The sequence below is a fragment of the Callithrix jacchus genome, chromosome 1 (genome assembly GCF_049354715.1).
Source record: "Callithrix jacchus isolate 240 chromosome 1, calJac240_pri, whole genome shotgun sequence".
In the NCBI taxonomy this organism is placed as follows: domain Eukaryota; kingdom Metazoa; phylum Chordata; class Mammalia; order Primates; family Cebidae; genus Callithrix; species Callithrix jacchus.
In genome coordinates this window covers 213,498,566-213,516,541 of record NC_133502.1, presented here as the reverse complement: position 1 = coordinate 213,516,541, position 17,976 = coordinate 213,498,566, and the positions used below count along the sequence as shown (strand labels likewise).

Sequence of the window (17,976 nt, the reverse complement as noted above, 5' to 3'; positions counted from 1 at the left end):
AGCTTGCAATCTGGAATAAAGGACCTCAACCTGAAAGTCACTTAAAAGCCACACACGGCACTTTGTGCATTTAGGTTTTCAGTAGATCTCACCCTGCAACCTTGCTCTACTGTTCTCCTGAAGCAGGGGGTTAAGTCAGGCAGGGGAGGTGGGTGAGCCGTGGGCTACGGTCAGGGAAGTCCCGAGCTGGCTAAGAAAGTGCCGTTGTTAGTGGCTGGGAAGCTCACGGCTGTCATCCCAGCACTTTGGGAGGCCGAGGCGGGCGGATCACCTGAGGTCAGGAGTTCAAGACCAGCCTGATCAACATGGTGAAATCCCGTCTCTACTAAAAACACAAAAATTAGCCAGGCGTGGTGGCAGGTGCCTATAATCCCAGCTACTCTGGAGGCTGAGTCGGGAGAATCGCTTGAACCTGGGAGGTGGAGGTTGCAGTGAGCCAAGATTGCGCCACTGCACTCCAGCCTGGGCAACAGAGCTAGGCTCCATCTCAGGGGGGAAAAAAAAAAAAAAAAAAAGAAAGTGCCGTTGCTGAAATCATCTCAAGGTTCGTGAAGCCCATACCTGGGCCCAGTGCCCGTCCTCTGACCCTTTTCCCTGGAGGGACGTGGACAGAGGGAACCACCCAAAACCCTCAGCCACGTGACCTGGGACGCGTGTGCAAAGCCGGGGTGAGCCCGGCCACCCGCAGGCCGCAGGCACCTACCCGTGAAGTCCTCGAAGCACTCGCAGGTGTAGCCGCCCTCGCGGCTGCGGCAGCGGCCGTGGGCGCCGCATGGGTTGGAGTAGCAGAGGTCGACCTCTGTCTCGCAGTAGTCCCCGGTGAAGCCGGGCGGGCACCGGCAGCGCAGGCCGTTGATGGGGTGGATGGGCCGGAAGAGCACGGTGGTGGAGCTGAGGAAGGGCGCGGAGCTGTCGAAGCGCAGCACGGAGACGCACTTCATGTAGTTCTCGCAGGGCTCTCGCAGGCAGATGTTGTCGTCGAAGGGCAGCACGCGCTGCGTGGAGATGGTGGTCAGCAGCGTCCGGTTCAGGTAGATCTGCTCCTGCAGGTCCTCCGACGGGAAGAACTGGCCGCGGACGCCGCCGGGCAGCAGCGCCGAGAAGGTCACGTTCAGGATGTTGGCGCTGACGTCGGTGTCGTTCTGCACATTGAAGATGAAGACGTCCTCCTTGCTGGTGGACAGCACCGCGGCCACCCCCTCCACGAACAGGGCTAGCAGTGGGGACAGGAACTTCTCCTGGGACATGTTTTCCAGGCGGACGGTGATGCTGTTGGTCAGCATGTCGTCCGTGATGATGGTGACACGCAGGGTGCAGAGGGCCGTGACGCTGTGGATGCCGTCTGCGGACACAAAGAGAGTCAGGGTCACTCAGACGATGCTGGAGTCACGGGTCCTACAGGCCCCATCCAGGAGCAGCCTCCAGCACGTGTGACAAAGGAGAAGAGAGGCTGGGCATCCGCACTCCCCATTCCCCACCCACGACCACCCCCTGACCCTCCCTCCTCCAGGACCCCGACGCCCACCTGGCTTCCTAAAGCACAGCTGCAATCACATCTCTGACTCCGAAGCTCCCAGAGGGCCCCAAAGCGCTCAGCAGAGGCCTGAGCCTTTGACTACCACTGGGATCCAGCCCCTCACTGCCCGAGACTCCTTGCATGCTTTGCTTCAGCCACACAGGGACTTGAAGCCCCCCTTTACCTCCTCCAAACCTGTCTCGTCCTCCAGGGACCCCACCCTGCCCAATCCCCCAACAATTCTTCCTCTCTTACAGCTCTGCTCAAAGTCTGCAATGGCCGGCAAGCCCGCCTTGGTTCCGCCCAGGGGACATCCCCATCGACGTGCTGTGCTGAGAGTCCCACTTAGCATGGCCTCACCCCATGCCACTCCACACGCCCAGCACACTGCCCAGGGGACACCCCCATCGACGTGCTGTGCTGAGAGTCCCACTTAGCATGGCCGCACCCCATGCCACTCCACACGCCCAGCACACTGACCAGGGGACACCCCCATCGACATGCTGTGCTGAGAGCCCCACTTAGCATGGCTGCACCCCATGCCGCTCCACACGCCCAGCACACTGGAGGTGCTGAGGGGCACAGCTCTACAAAGACATGCAGCAGCCGCTCAGCCAGCAGTGAACAAACCACCCAGCAAGGTACTCAGGAGTCTGAGGTCAAGACGACGGCGCACCTGGGTTGCAAAGGCGAGTGCAGCATCCGTTCCAGGTCAGAACGGGATGAGATGTTCACGGGGCAGGCCATTGGGAGCAGCGGCTCCCAGGCACAGAGCAGCAGCCCCTGTCCAGGGGCCTTCACCTGCCGCCTCCAGACCTGGGCTCAGATGTGGAGTGGGATTTGCAGAAGAGCCTACCGAGGCCATGCCCCCCAGGCCTGGCTCAGAGTCTGTGTTCCAGGAGCTCCCCCACCCCATGAAGCCCCCTGCCTGTGGCCCCCACGAGAGATCCCACCCTGGTTTCCATGGAGCGTGGGGCCCCTGTGGCTCCTCAGAGTCCCGGGCCTCAGTAACTGCCCTAGTCAGGACAGGAGCCAGGCAGGGAGCCAGAGAGGGTCAAACCCTCCTCGCTGTCATTCTGGGGACTGTGAGGAAGCGTCCAGAGAGGCCACCTCATCACCCCGAGCCTGGCATCGTGTCCGACAAGGCACAGGGGCACGAAGAGAGCCCAAGGGGAAACGGGGATCCAGAGCAGCAGGCAGCTCCGCACCCAGCCCGAGCTTTCCCGGCACCAGGAGGGACTTGGCGTCACGTAATTTGTCTAAACAACAAAGAAACACAACCAACCACTCCAGAAGCCACAGATGCGTCCAGGTGTGACGGGCCCAAGATCCCGAGAGATTCTAACAGAACCCACATCACCCCCAGTTCACAGGCAAGGAAAACGGACATGGAGAAGCCAGATTTCATGACACCCAGGAACTCGAGCCTGGCTGCGGGTGCCCAGTTCCGCCCCAGGAACGACACCTGACTTGTGCATGGGCGCTGTTGTCTCCCTGCCAGGTGGCACTCAGGACAGTGTGGCAGGCCAGGACTCGGAACACGAAACTAACGTGTACAACCTCAGCGTGGGGAGGGCACTCTGGCTCTGGCATAAACCCACAGCCTTCAAGGCTACACGGTTCTGTCAGCAGCTCCCACAGAGCACCTCGGAGCGGGAGGGGCAGCCAAGAGGGCGTCTGCAGCTCACAGAAGGAGGCCGGGGCTGTGGAGAAGAGGAGCAGAGCCGGGCGCAGTGGCTCACGCCTGTAATCCCAGCACTTTGGGAGGCCGAGGCGGGTGGATCACGAGGTCGAGAGATCGAGACCATCCTGGTCAACACGGTAAAACCCCGTCTCTACTAAAAATACAAAAAAATGAGCTGGGCACGGTGGCGCGTGCCTGTAATCCCAGCTACTCAGGAGGCTGAGGCAGGAGAATTGCCTGAACCCAGGAGGCGGAGGTTGCGGTGAGTGGAGATCGCGCCATTGCACTCCAGTCTGGGTAACAAGAGCGAAACTCCGTCTCAAAAAAAAAAAAAAAAAGAAGAGCAGCAGAGAAAAACACAAATGAGGCTGGTCCAGGTGGCTCACACCTGTAATCCCAGCACTTTAGGAGGCCAGGGCTGGTGAATCATAAGGTCAGGAGTTCAAGACCAGCCTGGCCAACGTGGTGAAACCCCATCTCTACTAAAAATACAAAAATTAGCGAGGTGTGGTGGTGCACGCCTGTAATCTCAGCTACTCAGAAAGCTGAGGCAGGAGAATCACTTGAACCCAGGAGACAGAGGTTGCAATGAGCCAAGATGGTGCCACTGCACTCCAGCCTCGGGGACAGAGCGAAGCTCCTTCTTCCCCCAAAACAGAAAAGCCTTGAAAACATCCTGTGACCCGCAGGCACTGCTCGGCCACGTACTCAACACCCCTGGGCTGCCAGCCTCAGTTTCCCTCCACCATTGTCCCCCCCCGTGGCAGCCAGAGTGGTCTTCCTAAAATAGTGACCTCATCACTCCTCCCCTAATGGCGCCCAGCATAAAAGCCACACCCCTCTGTCCTACGGTCTACGTGATCTGGCCCTGTGATCCTGTGACAGCTCTTCCTGCCCCAGGGCCTTTGCACACCTCCTGACTGAAGTGCTTCCCTCCTCCTCAGACACTGGCTGCACACCGGGGTCCCTACTGGAGGACCCTCCATGCTGAGCCCCACTCCCATCTGCCACATCCCAACTTCAGTTCTCACACAGGGGCAGCAGGGCTCTCTTTTTTTTCCCCTCAGTCTCCCAAGTAGCTGGGATTATAGACATGCGCCACCATGCCCAGCTAATTTTTGTATTTTTAGTAGAGATGAGGTCTCACCATGTCGGCCAGGCTGTTCTTGAACTCCTGACCTCAAATGATCCACCTGCCTCGGCCTCCCAAAGTGCTGGGATTACAGGCGAGAGCCACCGAGCCCAGCCGAGGGCTCCGATTTTCTTCCTTGTTTATGTCTGATTCTTTCCCTGTGAGTCCCTGAGAACCCAGAACCTGTAGGTCTTGTTCTTGCTGCGCCCACCACATCTAGAACAGTTCCTGGCACTCAGAAGCCACTGGATAAACATTTGTGGAAGAAAGGGGAGGAGGGAGGAGGAGGGGAGAGGGGGAGGGAGAGGCAAAGCGGGCAGAGAAGTAGGCGTCACTTTCACTCCGACATTAACATTCACACAGACAGCATAAGAGACTCCATTTTGCATGTGAGCTACTTTTTTGTGCCTTTTTGACTTTTTTTTAAAGTCCATTACGATAATACAGACAGGATACTGTTTGCTTCCTCGTGGCGGCTGTTATGAGACATGCTTTTATCTTAAACCACACATGGATGTGTTTCTTCTGGCCTGATAACGCAAAGGTCCCCTTCTTGGGGTGCCCTGAGCTCCTCTGACCCCCACAAGTGGGGTGGAGGCTCCAGCCCTGGGCAGATTCCTGGGCAGCCCAGGAAGGCACAGCACAGAGAAACACCCAGAACAACGAGCCATATTCTATAACAAACAGAAAATAGCATTAAATATTAAGACCGTGAAATGCGCTGGAGGACGTGACGTGCACCCCACCATTAATCCTAACATCGGTTTCCTTCTAGACCATGGGCCTGCCCAGCGTACCCAGCCACAGTGAATTTTCTTTCTCCGTAAGTAGTCTGGGTTGGATTTTGAACCAAGTGCAGCTTAAGGCTTCAGATACACGTATCTAAACGTCACCAATACCGGAACGCTGAGCTAGCACAGCCTGTCCCCACGATGGAACAGGACGCAGCGAAACCACACAGTAGCACAACTTCCATTTTTGGCAGAGATAGATCAGGACAACATGAGGTCAGGTTACAAGAAACAGGCCAGGCATGGCAGCTCACACCTGTAATCCCAGCACTTTGGGAGGCTGAGGTGGGCAGATCACCTGAGGTCAGGAGTTCGAGACCAGCCTGGCCAACATGGTGAAACCCTGTGTCTACTAAAAATACAAGAATTAAGTGGGCATGTTGGCATGCGCCTGAAATCCCATCTATTCAGGAGACTGAGGCAGGGAAATGTCTTGAACCTGGGAGGGGGAGGTTGCAGTGAGATGGCACCACTACACTCCAGCTGGACGACAGAGTGGGACTCCATCTCAAAAAAATTTAAAAAAATTTTTTAGAGGAAGGAGTTACTCTTTCACACAAAACAAAAAACCTTCTACCTGAGTTCAGGAGCTAACAGCACAATTGACAGTGGTTCTGTTTGCGTTGCCGATTTTGTTTCTTAAAAAACTTAATTTTAAAACAGTTTCAGATTTACAAAAAAATTACTAATACAGAGTGTTCCCAGAGACTCCACACCCAGGCCCCTGTTAGTTACGTTATGACATTAGCATGGGAGGTTTGGGAGTTTTTTGCTTGTTTATTTTGAGACAGGCTCATTCTGTCGCCCAGGATGGATATGAAGTGGCACCAACACTGCAGCTTGAGACTTGAGCTCCTGGGTTCAAGGGACCCTCCCACCTCAGCCTCCTGAGAAGCTAGGACGACAGGAACACGCCACCATGCCTGGCTGGGTTTTCCGCTGTTATTGCTTTTCATTTTTTGCAGAGGGGAAGTCTTGCAATGTTACCCAGGCTGGTCTCACATTCCTGGCCTCAAGCGATCCTCCCACCTCAGCCTCCCAAAGTGCTGGGATTCACAGGTGGAGCCCCTGCGCCTGGCCTCAGTGTTTGTCATAAGGAAGGAGCCGTACTGACACATGAATAACTGAAGCTCGTTCTTTTGCAGATTTTCTTCATTTCCACCTACTGTCCTCTCCTGTCCCCAGACCCCATGCCACAAGCAACTCCCCTGCCCATGGCAGCTTCTAGCCTTCCCTGGGTCTGGGACCTCTACGGTCTTCAGGGGCTGCAGTCCGTGACCTTTAGGCGATGCTGCCTTTCTGCCTCACACTGTCCTCAGAGGTTTTATTTCTATGCGTGAGTACAGGTCACGTTCACGGTCTGAGGTCTTCTTGATTTTGGGAGGCACAGCACCCGCCCAGCACTCTCTCTGCCCACTCTCTAGGCGTTCCCTCCAGGGCTCCGCGGCACCTCAAAAGTGGTCAAGTGCCATCCCTGCTTTCCCATAAAGGATGAGTCACCTCACTGTGGCTCAGACGTGGGAAGGAGACAGAGCAGATGGCAGAGCGTGAGGCTGTGGGCCCCTCCAGCAGGTGCTGCACAAACCTGGAGCACTTCATGGGGAGGAAGTTTCTGAGTCTCCATGGAGGATGGGACCTGCCCAGTGCCCCTGACTTTCGTGAAAGACTTTGCACTCGGATAATGATCATCCACCATCGCGTTCCCCATGGTGGGCTCACGCGTGGGACAGAGGGGGCAGATGTCACATCGCGGCCCTCAAAGAGCAGGCAGCCCTCGGGGGTCAGGGGACAGTGCCACAGTTCCGAGACTCGGTGGCAGGTGATTGGCCACCGTGGGTGAACAGCAGTTCAGCCCACACTGGATGGCCCCAGGAGACGGGAGTGGGTTTTCTAGGAAAAATGGAGTTTGCCACACAAAGTGGTGGGGACAGGCCTCCGGGAGCAAAACACAGGAAAAGCAGCAAGGTCAGCAAGCGGGAGAGGGGGGCATCAGCTCCCGGGGCCGCCAGAGCCAAGGGCCGCCACTGTGTGGCTGACAGCAGACATGCTTTCTCCGTTCTGGAGGCCAGGGGTCTGAAATTCAGGTGCTGGCAGAGCTGATTCCTCCTGGAGGCTTGCGGGAGTGTCTGCTCCGGGCCCCTCTCCCAGTGCTGGGGGCCAGCAGTCCTAGGTGTTGGCTGCCTCCTGGACACACCCCTCCGGCCTCTGCCTCTGCCATGAAGTGGCCAAGGCCCTCTCCGTGTCATCGCCATGCCTCTGTCTTCTGTTCAGGGCACCAGAAGCTGGCACAGCCTCGTCTCAACACTTGTCTCACAGCTGCAAAGAGCTTCTTTCAAAACCACATCCCACTCCGGTGTTCCAGGTGGATGTGAATTTTGGGGAGACACGAGTCAACCCCAAAAATGCAGAGTAGTGGGGAGACACGGGCATGGAGACGGGGGGTGGGAGGCCGAGGTGGGCAAACTGCCACCTGGCGGAGTTTGAGGCCAGCCTGAGAAATGTGGTGAAACTCTGTCTCTACCAAAACACAAAAAAGTAGCCGGGCGTAGTGGTGCACACCTGTAGTGCCAGCCACTCAGGAGGCAGAGGCAGGAGAATCACTTGAACCCGGGAGGCAGAGGTTGTAGTGAGCTGAGATGGCGCCACTTCATTCCAGCCTGGGCAACAAAGTGAGACTCTGGCTCAAAAAAGGAAAGAAAAGAGAGAAAGGAAAAAAAACAGGAAATAGTGACCAGGCTACAACTGGCATGAAACTCACTTTTTTTTTTTTTTTTTTTTGAGGCCAGAGCTGCTGACAACATGGGGGAGGGGGACTCTACCAGTGAGGTCACTGTCCTCCCCTCCACCCAACCTGCAACAGAGCTGCAGAGCGGGCCACTTCTGGTGACCTCACTGGCTCTAGGCTGTGAAACTGGGAATCTGAGACCACCCTGCCTCAGTAGGACAAATGAGACATAAGAGACCCAGAGTTTACTCTCTTGAAATTGCCTGGGTTGTGTGTGGAGCGGCAGTAATCATGGGGCTAGGAGTCCGACATGGACCAGGCACAGCTGGGCTTAGGGTGTAACCACCACTCACCTGCTGCGTGGCATGGGGCAGGCTGGCAACCCCTGCTTTCCACCTGTGAAATGGGGGCGGCACTGCCCCCCTTGCAGGGGTGCCGTGACGTGTCAGGACTGAACAAGGCCTGTGCCACACTTGGCTCAGCACATGAGTGCTTAAGAAATGGTGTTCTGGCTGGGTGCAGTGGCTATGTCCATAATCCCAGCACTTTAGGAGGCTGAGGCCAGTGGATCACCTGAGGTTGAGAGTTTGGTACCAGCCTGACCACAAACGTTCTGCCAAGTGAAAGGAGCCAGACACAGAAGGCCACGTCATCGTGATTCCACTGATATGAAACCCCCAGACTCCACAGAGACAGAAGCCAGAGCAAGTGGCAAGACAGGCCGGAAGCGATTAAGCTTACTGGGCACGGGGTTTCCTCAGGTGATGAGAACGTTCTGGAACTGCACAGAGGGAGAAGGTGCACATCGTCAATGCCATAAATACCACTGAACTGCTGTTCATGTTAAAATGGCTGATTTGATCTTATGTGAATTTCACCTCCATTTTTAAAAAAAGAAAACAAGAGTTAAGAATTGATTCTTAGTAAAAATTTGTCTCATTTTGGCGTGAGATTGTCCAAAAGGAACAAGCCGGTCTAAAGGGCATTTCGAGAACGCTTTCCTTCAAACCAAGCTGTCGAATGAAGTCAGAGATGAACAGATGTCCTGAGGGGTGGAACCGCTTCTCCTTGCAAGAGCGGGAAGCCACCTTCCGACCCTGGACACGGCAAACTCCCCCACGTTAAAGATGCGAGTGTGGCTTGGGTAGAACCGAATTCACCACCAGACGGTGGTTTACACCACGAACTAAACAGCACAGGAGGAGCCCACGCAGGCCCCCGCGCCGCAGCGAGGCACGACAGGGACCACACGCCCGGAGTTTATCAGGGACCTTCCGTTGTCTGTGCTTTGGCTCAAGTCTGCACAGAACGATCTGCAGGCATCTGTTTGCTGAAGAGGAACCCAAACGTCTGACCGCAGGAAACCCCCCACTGGGGAGTGCCGGGAACTCCCGCGGGGAGACGCTGTGACCAGCAAGCCTGTTTTAAGACGAGAAGAAAAGGAGGCAGCCGGGGCTTCGGCTTCCAGGGCGGGTTCCCCTCGGCGGCACCGGTGACTCTCGGGGGGGCTGGGTAACTCTGTGGGGTGTCAGACCCCGGGGGGACGCTGGGCAGCATCCCTGGCCTCTTACCCACTGTACATCAGCAGCACCCCAGGTGCACGCCAGGCCGCCCGGGGCCTCTGTGCCGTCTGCGGCATTCCCCTGCCAGCTGAGCCAATAGGGAGCCATTCCAGCCTCGCTCTTCCCTGCCAGAACCATAAAGCCACCTCTCTGCCCCGTCCTGGAAAAATAAGCCAAGTTCCCCAAGGCAAAGATTAAATGACAAATGTAAAAGAACAAGTGGGCGCCTGGTTCTGAGCCCAAGGACGCCTTCCAGCATGACAATGCAGCCCTGAGCACCTGCCAAGGGACAGCCATATGTTCCCTGGCCCGACATGTCCACGAGCCACTGCCAGCCCCAGAGAGCTGTGGACAATGAGGATGGGACATCTCAGCAAACACAGCAACCGGCCCAACCCAGCCCTGCAGCAGGCCCCGCTTGGAGCTCTCAGGCTCTCAGGCTCTCCAGCCGCTGCTCGCCGCAGGCCCAGGGAGGCAGCAGTGATTGGGGCCAGTCTGGAACATTCTAGGCACCAGGTCTAAAAGTGGCCATCCAGCACCCAGGCTGGCTCCTCATCCAGCCACCTCAGCAGCCACAGCAGCAGGTGACCCTCGGCCTCCCTCTGCATGCCCCTGGGCCACTATCCCCATCTTCCTCGTCTCCTTGCCTGGAGTCCCGCACACTCACACCTGTGGCTGGTGCGGCATCCGCTGACGGCCACTCCCCAGGCTCCGGTGAATCCTGGCAGGTGAATCCTAGTAGGTGCTTCTCCCTCTCCAAAGTGACTGCTGGAGTCAGGTTTGTTCTGACCCCCATGCTTGTCGGCAGTGCCTCTGAAATGCTGACTCATCTCCAGGGACCACAGGTTTGTCCTGACCCCCATGCTTGTCGGCAATGCCTCTGAAATGCTGACTCATCTCCAGGGACCAACCTGCGTCTGGCCGCTCCTACCCCTGAGCCCGAAGGCCCTCCTGTGCAGAAAGGCGGCAGCGGCTGCCAGGCAAAAACCGTCGGGGCCCTGCCCTGAAAGCACCTGCCACCCCAGGTGCGCCTCAAGCAGAGGCCTCTTCTTTGGGGAAAAGCTTCCCACGGTGGCTGAACCAGCACTGTAGCCACATCATCCCCCACGAGGTCATCAAGGAGCCAGAGACCACAGCTGCCTCTGGGCAGGAAACGGGGGGGTGGGGTGGGGGGGGATCCAGGGGCTGGGGAGCTGAGACTTTTTGTGGTTATTTGAACTTTATCGAGGGAGGTAGAAATTAAACCTTTATTTTTAAAACCAGAGCCGGGCACACTGGCTCACGCCTGTAATCCTAGCACTTTGGGAGGCCAAGGCAGGCAGATCATGAGGTCAAGAGATTGAGACCAGCCTGGCCAACATGGTGAAACCCCGTGTCTACTAAAAATACAAAAATTAGCTGGCATGGTGGTGCATGCCTGTAGTCCCAGCTACTTGGGAGGCTGAGGCAGGAGAATCACTTGAACCTGGGAGGTGGAGGTTGCAGTGAACCGAGATGGTGTCACTACACTCCAGCCTGGTGACAGAGTGAGACTCCATCACCAAAAAAAAAAAAAAAAAAAAAAAAAACACTAGAAAACTATATCACAGCAAATACACAGCTGTATTATCATTTCCAGTAATAAGTTAGTGAAGACACAGTGAGGTGCCAGCCAGACTGCCAGCTGTGAAGGCCCTGGGCAGAGCGCATTTGGGAACGGGGCCACCTCTCCTTTGCTCTAAGGGAATCAGCTCATCCAAGCCCAAGCTGCTTCCTTTTCCACCTCGAAGTTCCTGTTGCCAGGGGTTTGTCTCAGTTGGGCTCTGCCAATCCAGGGCGCTACGCAGGCAATGTTGGGTTTAGGCTTTCACTCCGTCTGCTGTGTAAAACCAGGTTTTTCCAAAGCTGGTACTTCATAACGCTGCTGTAATCAAGTAGCCAACTGCTCCTCTTTCACCGTTTGTTCCTAGATACGAGGACATATCACGGTCGAAACGCCTTCTCTTCACGGGCAAAGTGTTAGTGCAAGACGGTGCTGTCGTGTTGCTACACAGCCTCAGGGCCCATCAGCCGGTTATTATGCTTCTATAATCTAAGTGTGGTCGTCTCTGGTGCTTTTGCACAGTCTCCAGGCTGAAAGATGCAGCATGTAATAATAGTTTTGTTTTTGTTTTTGAGGCGGAGTCTGCCTCTTGTCACCCAGGATGGAGTATAGTGGTGTGATCTCAGCTCACTGCAACCTCCACCTCCCAGGTTCAAGCGATTCTTGCACCTCAGCCTCCCGAGTAGCTAGGATTACAGGCATGTGCCTCCACGCCCAGCTAATTTTGTATTTTTAGCAGAGACAGGGTTTCTCCATGTTGGTTGGGCTGGTCTTGAACTCCTGAGCTCAGGTGACCCGCCCACCTCAGCCTCCCAAAGTGTTGGGATTACAGCCATGAGCCAACAGGCCCGGCCATGCATGTAATAACTTTGAGAAACGTACATCCACATCCCGATGACCAGAAATGGGGACCCACAAGGAACCTTTCAAAGTTCTTTCCCATCTAGGCTCCCTCCCAACTCCACATCTTAAAATCGACTTGTATGCCCTTGTATAAATTATACAAAACCAAGAAAACAAAGACCCAAACACTTTTTTTCCCTTCTAAGTTAGGGACCTCATAGGTTTTGTTTCACAGCTTATGGAAAATGGCGTGGTGACACTTCTGGTCAACAGGATGTTGGCAACAAAGAGAAAACGTCTCTCCTCAAACTCCACCAACTCTAACCTGCCAGCCTGTTGTACTGTGAAATAAGAAGAGCCTGGTACCTTGGAGGGCTCGGGCTTGTTACGGGGAGATCCTCCCGTCCAGGACAAGTGCTGGCCACAGGGAATACAAGCTCTGACAGTCTTCCGTAATATCTCTGACCCAATTTAGCACCAATTTTTTCCTTTTCGATTTTTAGGACTGAAACATAAGAGAACCGGTGTCCAGAGGCAAGTGGCACATGCCTTACGCTCATGGCTGTCCCTAATTTCTTCATTAATAAACTTTGCATAAAAGACTAAAGTTCTAGCCGGGCGTGGTGGCTCATGCCTATAATCCCAGCACTTTGGGAGGCTGAGGCAGGCGGATCACTTGAGTCCAGGAGTTCAAGACCAGCCTGGCCAACATGGCAAAATCCCCCCCAAAATGCTGGGGTTATAAGCATGAGCCACTGCACCCAGCTGACTTTTATAAATCTTGGCCATGGTCATCTGTGGTAGACAAAATATTGTCTCCCCCTCACCTCCCAAGAGGTCCATGTCTCAATAGCTGTGCCTGCGTTATGCCACATAGCACAGAGGTACGGTGGCTCGCCGGCGACCTCAACCCAGGAGAGTATCCTGGATGATCTGGATGGGCCCATTGTGGCCACAGGATCCTTAGAAGTGGAGGAGGGGGAAGAATGGGAGAAAGCTTTGGGGACAGAGGAAGTCAGGCGACTCTCTGCTGCTGATCCTGGAGATGGAGGAAGGGCCACAAACCAAGGAAGGTAGGTGCCTCCAGAAGCTGGCAAGGGCCAGGAAATGGCCTCCCTTCCAGAGCCTCCCAACAGGAACACAGGCCAGCCTACACCTTGATCGTATCCCAGCGAGGAGAAAGACTTCCCACTACAGAACTGGAAGAGAATACACCTGCTGTCTCAAGCCACTGTGGCCATTGTCATTTGTGACAGTGGCAGTAGAAAGCTAATATCTTATGTTGTGAGGTTACCTGATACTAGAGTCAGATAGGGACTGTCAGGAAGAAAAATTCCTCACAAATGCAAATCCAACAACTCACATTCTTAACAAAAAAGGTAAACTAACACACGCACAAGCAGAAAAATAAAAAAGGTAAACAAATCTAATAATGTATTTTAAAAACACAGTATATCAAGACCAAATTGGATTTATCCCAGAACTTTAACATTAGAAAATGTATTGGCCGGGCAAGGTGACTCAAACCTGTAATCCCAGCACTTTGGGAGGCCAAGGCGGGTGGATCACAAGGTCAAGAGATCAAGACCATCCTGGTCAACATGGTGAAACCCGGTCTCTACTAAAAATACAAAAATTAGCTGGGCATGGTGGCACGTGCCTGTAATCCCAGCTACTCGGGAGGCTGAGGCAGGAGAATTGCCTGAACCCAGGAGGCGGAGGTTGCGGTGAGCCGAGATCGAGCCATTGCACTCCAGCCTGGGTAACAAGCAAAACTCCGTCTCAAAAAAAAAAAAAAAAAGAATACAAAGAATGAATGAATAAATGAAAGACGTAAGTTTCAAAAGAAAGATGATATAATACCACGATTCACAGATGATACACCGTCTACACAGCAAAGTCCAAACACTCTCCAGAAAAACTGTCGCCATAGACAGAGCATTTATCCAGGCAGCCAGAATTCAACACAGAAAAATCAAATGTATTTCCTTATACCAGGCATATAGTTTTAGAAAATATAATTCTTAAACTCTCATTTTCAATAGCAGCAAAAATACACAGCCCTTAAGAATAAATCAAATAGGGACCGGGTGTGGTGGCTCACACCTGTAATCCCAGCACTTTGGGAGGCCAAGGTGGGCAGATCACCTGAGGTCAGGAGTTCAAGACCAGTCTGGCCAACGTGGTGAAAGGCTGTCTCTACAAAAATACAAAAATTAGCTGGGCATGGTGGCGAGTGCCTGTAGTCCCAGCTACTCAGGAGGCTGAGGCAGGAGAATCATTCCTGAAGTTGCAGTGAGCTGAGAGCACATCACCGCACTCCAGCCTGGGCGACAGAGCAAGAGTCCCCCTCAAAAAAAAGATAAAACAAATCAAAAGATGCTCAACATCACCAGTGATCCTCAATTCGTAAGAAATGCTAAGTGAAACCACAATGAGATACCATTTTACACCCACCTGATGGGTAAAAATTAACAAGTCAGACACTTTGGGAGGCCCAGGCAGGAGGATCGCTTGCATCCAGGAGTTCAAAACCAGTCTGGGTGACACAGCAAGACTCCACCTCTACAAAACGTGAAAAATTAGCCGGTGGGTGTGGTGGTGCGCACTAGCAGTCTCAGCTCCTCGGGAGGCTGAGATGGGAGGATCGCTTGAGCTCAGGAGGTCATGGCTGCAGGCAGCTGAGACTGCACCACTGCGCTCAGCCTGGGTGATAAAGCGAGGCCCTCTCAGCAATAGAAAAAAAAAAATCAGACACCAACAAGTGATGGCAAGCAGAAGAGGAGGAACGCGTCTTTGTTGCTGGTGGGCATCTGAATTGGCCAAAGGACGCTGCAAAGCCACTGGAATCACCTGATAGAGTGGGACATTCCCAGGCCCAATGGCCAGCCATTCCACACGGGGCGTATACTCCAGGGGAAGCCTTGACAACGTGTGCCAGGAGAGGCACAGCAGAATGCCACACAGCAGAAGAGACGGGTCATGTGTGGCATGTTGACAGGACGGAGTCCCACACAGGAGTGGAAATGCAGAAACTACTATTCAGAGCAGCAACAGGAGCGCTAAGTGGGAAATCTGGGCTGTGATGAGGCAGACAGTATGGAAAACCCGGGCTGTGATGAGGCCAGTACGACCCTGTTCATTCACTCCAGACACACGCACCTCAAGGAGATCGGTCCAGAATCCTTTATCTGAAACCCTCGGGACCAGGTGGTTTTGGAATTTAGAATTTTTGGAACTTGGAGCGGCACTACGGTACCCACGCCATCTCCTGTAACAGCACTCCCCAGTCAAATGCTTGTCTTCCTACAGCAAACTATGTGAATACTCACACTGAGAAGGAAAAAAACTGTCGAGAGTCTCACGTTGCTTAGAGTCAAGTTCTGCCACCAAATGAATTTTTACTAAACTCACTTTGGTTTTCAAGCTTTTGGATTTTGGAATAGCAGATGAGGACCCTGCACTGGGACACTCGGAGAGTCACCAGCACATGCCGGAGAACCAAAATGGAAAGCAAAGGAAATACACTGAAATTCTCTCGGCAGCAGGAGAGGGATCTGACCAGGGAACCCGGGAAGGCACAACACAGAGGGCTTCAGGGACAGGGCAGCTTCTGTGCACATGCAGGGTACGGTTCACCCGTGTTAGCTGTCGTCCTTTGTGTGTGTGTGTGACAGAGAGAGAGAGAGAGAGAGAAAGAGAGACACAGAGAGAAATTTAGTATATTCCAACGACTTTAAACCAACAATATTAATTCCTCAAATGAAATAGCGCATAGAACGGAGGATGGCCGCTAGCAGAGAGGCAGAGTCACACTCTCTGGCTTGAAGAGGGATTCTGTTCCCAGAGACAGGACGCTGGGGAGGGAGGCGACGTCATCTGTCTGGGGTGGAGATGAACAGTTTCAAGGATGTCGTGGCTTTTAAAAATGACCACAGGCCGGGCGTGGTGACCCACGCCTGTAATCTCAGCACTTTGGGAGGCCGAGGCGGGTGGATCACCTGAGATCGGGAGGTCAAGACCAGCATGGCCAACATGATGAAACCCTGTCTCTACTAAAAATACAAAAATTAGCTGAGGAGGGGGGGTGGTGGGTGTCTGTAATTCCAGCTAGTCAGAAGGCTGAGGCAGGAGAATTGCTTGAACCTGGGAGATGGAGGTTACAGTGAGCTGAGATAGAGCCACTATACTCCAGCCTGGGCAACAGAGTGAGACTCCATCTAGAAATAAACAAATAAATAAATAAAAAGACCATAAATGCTTTGATGTCCTCCTACCCACAGGTGAGATCCAGGTCACCTTCCTCTTGAATTTGGGTGGACTTGGGACACTTCAACTCATAGAAGAGGGCAGAGTGTGGCCGTGTGGCTCCCAAAGCTGGGTCATAAAAGGCCACTGGGCTTCTGCTTGGCTCCACCAGCCATGGGCTCCTGGGAAAGCCGCTCTAGGGACCCAGCTGCCAGGCTGCACAAAGCCCAGGGGCAGGGAAGGCCCCGTGCGGGGGCTCCCAGTTGAGCCCAGCCCAGGCTCCAGGGACCTGACTGAAGGAGATGCTGGGCCAGCCTTAAGCCAGCCCAGCCCAGGCTCCAGGGACCTGACTGAAGGAGATGCTGGGCTGGGGTTGCCATGGATTTTCTTTTCACATGGGACAGAGCTGGGCTCCGCAGGCTGCATCACAGCACACTATGGCACAAAGGGCAGCCCCAGGTGAGAAGGCGAATGAGCACAGCTGTGTTCCAACACGACTGACAACACACGGTGAGCTGATCTGACCCATGGGGCACTCTGCTGCCCCTTCTCTAGATGACTCCTGCCCCCAGCCATTGGAGTTGGCCCCAGTCACTCAAGTCACCCCCAGCTGATGCCCCAAGTACTGTGGCATGCCCACTGTGCCCTGTCCAAGGTCCTGGTCACCAGTCCACACAGAGCAAATGGGTGCTGTCCTATACCGCTGAGTTGGGGCTGCTTGTTTCACAGCAGTAGCTCACCAGGACAAAGCATCTTCAAGACACCCTGGCTTTTGGATGTCAGGTCTGGTGCTTAAAGCCGGATCCAGGTAAAGACAGAGGTGTGGGACTCTGGGAGAGAGGAGACCTCGCAGAGAGAAGGCAGAGAGCCAGGGGAGGAGAGGCCTTGGCATGAACTTGAGGAAACAACAGGGGAGGGCAGGGCAGAGGGGATGAGCTGGCAAGGGAGGCCAGTGGGAGCCAGGAGAGCCGGGGACAGAAGTCAGAGAAGAGAACAGCCAGGTACTGTGGCTCACACCTGTAATCCCAGCACTTAGGGAGGAAGAGGCAGGTGGACAACCTGAGGTCAGGAGTTCAAGACCAGCCTGACCTACATGGTGAAACCTCATCTCTACTAAAAATACAAAATTAGCCCAGCATGATGGCACGTGCCTGTAGTCCCAGCTACTCGGGAAGCTGAGACAGGAGAATCGCTCAAACCCAGGAGGCGGAGGTTGCAGTGAGCCGAGATCATGCCACTGCACTCCAGCCTGGGTGACAAGAGCAACACTCTGTCTCAAAAAAAAAAAAAAGTCAGGGAAGAGCATGTTTCCATAAAGAGGGCATGCTCAACTGTGCGGACCGCGCCCTAGACACTCAGCAAGGCAGGACCAAAAGCAGCCCACAGGTGTTCCTTTCAAGGCGCTTTCCCCGACAGTGCCACTCTGCTGCCCACTTCCTCTGTGACCTTAGGCAAGTCACCTAACCTCTATGTGGTGCTCCGGTTTCCTCATCAGTAAAACCGGGTGTTTGAATTCCCTGCCTGTTGGAGTTCCCCGAGGATTGCAAGGGCTACGTAAGTCTTTGCTCTCATCTGCTATTGCTTCTCCAAGCACCCCGGGAGGCAGAGCAGATCCTGCTGCCCCAGTGACGAGGGATGTGGGGCCCAGAGAGGCTCAGAAACCGTGCCCAGGACACACAGCTGTCTGTTGAGAGTGCAAGTCGCGGCGATCTTCCTGCTGAGCTAGAGTGAGGCCTGCAGTCTCCACGTGTCTACTCAGCTGTTTCACACAGACACTTTCAGGAGAGAAAATAATTATTAACTGCAGAGGCTTAATGAGGATCGGGAGCTGCAAGGTTTTCTAATACCAATAATTTGTACCTATTTAAAAGCAAATGTGTGACAACAAAGGCA

General features: G+C 54.2%; 1 protein-coding gene across 5 annotated transcripts in view; it reads right to left on the bottom strand.

The window, feature by feature from the left end:
- Positions 1-17,976, bottom strand: part of CELSR1 (cadherin EGF LAG seven-pass G-type receptor 1) — a 182,386-nt gene that overhangs the window by 111,240 nt on the left and 53,170 nt on the right. For all 5 annotated transcript variants that reach the window (XM_035281089.3, XM_054242314.2, XM_078343462.1 and 2 more), the window contains exon 2: positions 704-1,342. In XM_035281089.3, coding sequence (XP_035136980.3) covers positions 704-1,342 — 639 coding nt within the window. The remainder of the gene's footprint in view (positions 1-703; positions 1,343-17,976) is intronic.